Consider the following 5,451-nt stretch of genomic DNA (forward strand, 5'->3'; position numbering starts at 1 on the left):
ACATTTATACAACATTTATACAACATTTATACATTTATACAGCATTTATACATTTATACGACATTTATACAACATTTATACATTTATACAACATTTATACATTTATACAACATTTATACATTTATACATTTATACGACATTTATACAACATTTATACATTTATGCAACATTTATACAACATTTATGCATTTATACAGCATTTATACATTTATACAGCATTTATACATTTTGCAACATTTATACAACATTTATACAGCATTTATACATTTATACAACATTTAGACGAATTTATACATTTATGCAACATTTATACAACATTCATACAACATTTATACATTTACACAACATTTATACAACATTTATACGACATTTATACATTTATACAACATTTATACAACATTTAGATGATTTATACATTTATGTAACATTTATACAACATTTATACGATTTATACATTTATGCAACATTTCTGCAACATTTATACAACATTCAGACAAATTTATACATTTATACAACATTTATACAACATTTATGCAACATTTATACATTTAAACATTTATAAAACATTTATACAGCATTTATACAACATTTATGCAACATTTATACATTTAAACATTTATAAAACATTTATACAGCATTTATACAACATTTATGCAACATTTATACCATTTATACATTTATGCAACATTTATACAACATTTATACGATTTATACCTTTAAGCAACATTTATGCAACATTTATACAGCATTTATGCATTTGTACAACATTTGTACAGCATTTAGCTGCAGCTGAGGAGCAGCTCACCTGTCGGAGGTGAGCAGGTGGATTACTGGTCATGAAAGGTTCGGGTCAGTGTAGATGCTGCAGCTCTAACTCGACGCCGTGATGAGGTCGTTGTCTGTTCTCATCTCAACAGTTTCATGGTGTTTCTGTGGTTCTGACACAAACTGTGCAGTCAGCGTCTCTGTGGTGTTTCTGAAATGTGGAAAAATCCTTAAACTCTCATCACACAGCTGCATTACAGCTGCTTTAAGGTGGAGGTTCAGCTACGCCGTGTTCTGGAGAAGTTGGTCAGTCAGCTGGTGAGGTCAGCGCTGTGGGTTTTATCACACCTGACCAGGTGTTTGTTCAGAGTCCAGGTCTGGCAGCAGCTTTACCTTCTGCTGGCTTTCAGAGGTCTGTGCTTGACTTCACTCTGGTTCTGTGATCCATCGACAGCGGCCGACGCCGACAACAGGAAGGAGTACGTGGCCTTGAACCTCGTGACCTCTGACCAGCTGGGCGTCAACGGTAACCATGACAACCATGACAGGGCCCCCGTCGCCGAGGCCGAGTTGGAGTTCACCTCACCTGAGCCTGAAGAAGAGAAGCAGCAGCAGCAGGTGAAGCAGACGTTCATTCAGAGCTGATGAATGTGAAGCAGCTGATTGATGATTCTACGTTTCCTCAGAGTGAAAAAGTTCAAGATGAAGAAAAGCAGGAAGGAAACGCACCTGGAGACTGCTGCTGGGAGAGTATGACATCACACACACACACACACACACACACACACACACACACACACACACAGTCAGTCAGTGATCAATAATTATTGTTTCAGGTTGCTGCTGTCCATTCCAGGACGTAGACACGTCCCAGGGCTCAGGGAGGGTCTGGTCTAACTTCAGGAGAACCTGTCTGCTCATCGTCCAACACAAGCTGTTTGAAGGCTTCATCATCTTCATCATCCTGCTGAGCAGCGCCGCCCTGGTACACAACCACACACTATGACACACAACGCTGCTACACAACACTGCTAAACAACGACACATTATCAGATACTACACAATAACACACGGGACTAACAGAAGCTGATCAGGAAGAACAGCCAACAGCTTCAGTTGGAGGCGGACGTGTTGGTCAATGGGCTGAAGGCCAAACTGGTCGCTTGGAGTTTGGGTTTGGAACCTGTCTTTAGTGACTCCGGTGACTCCTGGAGCTGAAGCACCTCCTACTACATGTTAACACACATCTCCGTCGTCATGGAGCCACAGAAACGACGTGACACGAGGACTGCAGTCAGTTGTTCGGTGAATTTATCCACAATAGGATGTAAATGTTAGTTCAGGGGTGTCAAACTCTGGTCCTCGAGGGCCGCAATCCTGCATGTTGTAGATGTTTCCTTCTTCCAACACACCTGATTCAAATGATCAGGATCATTGTCAGGCTTCTGCAGAGCTTGATGATGAGCTGATCATTTGAATCAGGTGTGCTGGAAGAAGGAAACATCTACAACATGCAGGATTGCGGCCCTCGAGGACCAGGATTGGACACCCCTGTGTTAGTTCAATGATTTCTGTGACTCCAAACTAACAGAAACACATTTCAGCATCTGTAAGTGTCGATGAGTGTTTCTGTATTGAAGTACCATGAATATGTCAAACCCGTCCATAACGTCATTCTGAAAGTTAAATCTAGGACTTCAACAGATGGAAGATCAGAGTCACCTTCTGAGACCTTTCTGTTAAAAGCATTTTAATCCTCAGTCGGTATCGTGGGTTCTGCTACGTTCATCTGCTGCGTGTGAAGCTGGATGCTGATAAAAGCTGAAAACACTTTGAACCATCTCGGTGATGGACCAAGTGGATCCAGTTTTTACTGAACTGAGGGCCAAAAGATCCTCTTTAGAAACTTCTCAAAGGTTTTCATAAAAGAGAAGTCAGCACCAGTGGCCTGAACTCTATCATCCATCTTCTACCTGATCTGGGCAACAACTCAGCAGGCCTCCTTCTCCAGCTCTTCTGGGTGAGAACCAAGGTGTTCATAGGCCAGCCAGGGGAAAACTTCTCCAACAAATCCTGGTTCTGTCCTGGGTTTTTCTTCCTTCCTAGATGGATGGATGGATGATGGAGGATGGAGGATGGAGGATGGATGATGGATGGATGGATGGATGGAGGGATGGTAGAGATTTTTTCTCCTTCACTCCCCAGCAGAGTTTAAACACCAGTTCTTCCAGTAGTTGTGATGTTTTTGTAAGGTTCTGTTCTGTGCTGAGTTCCATCATGGTGCAGCCCTGAGGTCAGGTGTGTTTGTTCTACAGGTGTTTGAGGACATCCACCTGCAGAACCGTCCAGTCCTACAGATGGTTCTGGACGTAGCAGACTTGGTGTTCACTGTCCTGTTCCTGGTGGAGATGCTTCTCAAATGGATTGCCTTCGGATTCAAGAAATATTTCACCAACTTCTGGTGCTGGATCGACTTCCTCGTCTTAGATGTAAGAACTCAGTCAATACCATTGATTGCTGGGAAAAAATTGACTGGACAGGTGACAGCATATGTTAGTGCCACAGTCAGTCCTTGTAGTTCAGTTTTACTGCTGGACTAAATCAGCCCTCAGGGTGTGCTATTTGCCCGAAACCATGGCAACAGAACTGACGTCAGTACTAAAGGAGCAGTCTTATACTGGTGCCAGTTAAACTTACTGGTAAAGCTAACTTGGCCCAGACACACACGAGATCAGTTTGGCTAGATGTCAGCTGGAACATGTCTCAGTTTAGATAAATTAACCAACTGCTGAGGCTGGTTGACGGTAACCTGCTGCTCACCTGCAGAATGATGTCATTGTCAGGGGAATGTTACACCTGGGCGCTAACCTCAGCTCATATGAAAACACACCACTGGGTCGTCTGGAACTGAAGGATTGTCTATAACAGTGAGGATGAATGAACCTTATTCATCTCCCATAAAGAACATTACAATGGCAGCTTATATATATCACCACAGTGATAACTTCTCTTATCCTATTGGCTCGTTATAAGCAGGTTGTTGGTTTAAACCTTGTGCAAACCTTCTTTAGACAGAACCGCTTCCTGGCGAGGAGACTTAGGCTTCCTTAGAAGGACCTGTATTCTCGGTTACGTCCCATAAATTCAGAGTGAGACTCCAGAGATCTCTATACGTGACTGTAAGCTGCAGTCGACCTGTGACTGTGATCTTCACCAGGTGTGTCTGTCTTCCAGGTGTCTCTGCTGTCTCTGCTACTTGGCAGGATGGGATTCAACACTCACTGTCTGAGAGCTCTGAGGACACTGAGGGTCCCGTCTCGCTTCCAGGGGATGAAGGTGAGACAGACAGACAGACAGACAGACAGACAGACAGACAGACAGAGTCAGGACTAAACACGATGAGGCTGCTTCCAGTTTCATGCAGCTTGAACCTGGACCTGGATTTCAGAAGATGTGAGACGGGCCTCAACTCTGACAATGTTCACATGCAGGCTGCAAACAGTCCTGTTTAGTGCGTATGACCGCTGAAAGTATTTCATCTGTCCTCTTCTATTAATGATCATACTGATGTTCTTATGGGTTGATTTGATCTGCCTCTCGGCTTTGAATGTAATTTATTAATGATTGTATTGATGTTGTGTGGACTGACTTTATCGGTCTGAATTCACTTTGAATTGCCACCTGAATAAACCAGTAACAGGATGCTTCTGGTCTGGTGTTCTTGTTTAGAACCATGGTTCTCTCATGCTCCACATTCAGTCCAGTTTTCTTTGAATGTACTGACCAATCACAAGCTGTTCTGACAGAGATGACATCTGATTGGACAGACCCGTCCAACATAGAGGAAGAACTTGTGTCACTGTCTACATGTCTGTGTCTCTGCAGGTGGTGCTGAAGGTTCTGCTGGTGACCCTCCCAGCCATGATCAATGTGCTGCTGGTGGTGCTGACGGTCTGGCTGATCTTTGGGATTCTGGGCATTAATCTGCTTGCAGGGAAGTTTTATTACTGTTTCAACGAGACAGCAGAGGAGTTATTTCTTGTGGACGAGGTGAACAACAAAACCGAGTGTTTTCAGCTGATGATGACAGGCTGGACAGAGGTTCGCTGGAAGAGCACCAAGTTTACCTTCGACTCCGTAGCGGTCAGCTACGTGACGCTGCTGCTTCTGGTGAGTCAGAACACATGAAACACACTTCACTGTGGAAGTGCTGCAGGAAAATAACCATGGGATCTACATTGCTGGAACAGGTGAAAACCTGTGGTCACACAACAACACATTTGAACTCATTTGCTGTATTTCAGTGACGTGTACCTTACATTAACTAATGGACTCTGTTCTGTTGGTGCATGTCCTCTTAAATTCATCATCAATCTGATGAAAAGTTGGTTGTGAAATCCAATTCAGTCCTCCAGATTGACTGTAAAGTTTAAATTTCATCAGCGTATATTAAAAACTTAAACAGTGTTTTTCTAATGGACGTCTGTGTTGATTTTCTGTCAGGCAATGTCTGACGGCTGGCATGATCCCATGTATGCTGCTATGGACTCCAGAAAGGTCAGTACATCTACTGTTACTGCTGCTACTGTTACTGCTGTTACTACTGTTATTGCTACTGTTACTGTTGTTACTACTGCGACTGTTACTGCTGTTACTGTTACTGCTGTTACTACTACTACTGTTACT

At 43.0% G+C, this 5,451-nt stretch overlaps 1 protein-coding gene across 1 annotated transcript in view; it reads left to right on the forward strand.

Moving 5' to 3' along the window:
- Positions 1-5,451, forward strand: part of LOC103366627 (sodium channel protein type 4 subunit alpha B-like) — a gene marked incomplete at its 5' end in the record, with an annotated part of 46,560 nt that overhangs the window by 20,269 nt on the left and 20,840 nt on the right. The window contains 7 exon segments of the mRNA XM_008294398.1: positions 1,003-1,383; positions 1,452-1,515; positions 1,602-1,750; positions 3,081-3,254; positions 4,000-4,101; positions 4,651-4,935; positions 5,269-5,322. Of these exon segments, the coding sequence (XP_008292620.1) occupies positions 1,003-1,383; positions 1,452-1,515; positions 1,602-1,750; positions 3,081-3,254; positions 4,000-4,101; positions 4,651-4,935; positions 5,269-5,322 (1,209 nt within the window).

Source organism: Stegastes partitus, unplaced genomic scaffold, assembly GCF_000690725.1.
Source record: "Stegastes partitus isolate 25-593 unplaced genomic scaffold, Stegastes_partitus-1.0.2 Scaffold958, whole genome shotgun sequence".
In the NCBI taxonomy this organism is placed as follows: domain Eukaryota; kingdom Metazoa; phylum Chordata; class Actinopteri; family Pomacentridae; genus Stegastes; species Stegastes partitus.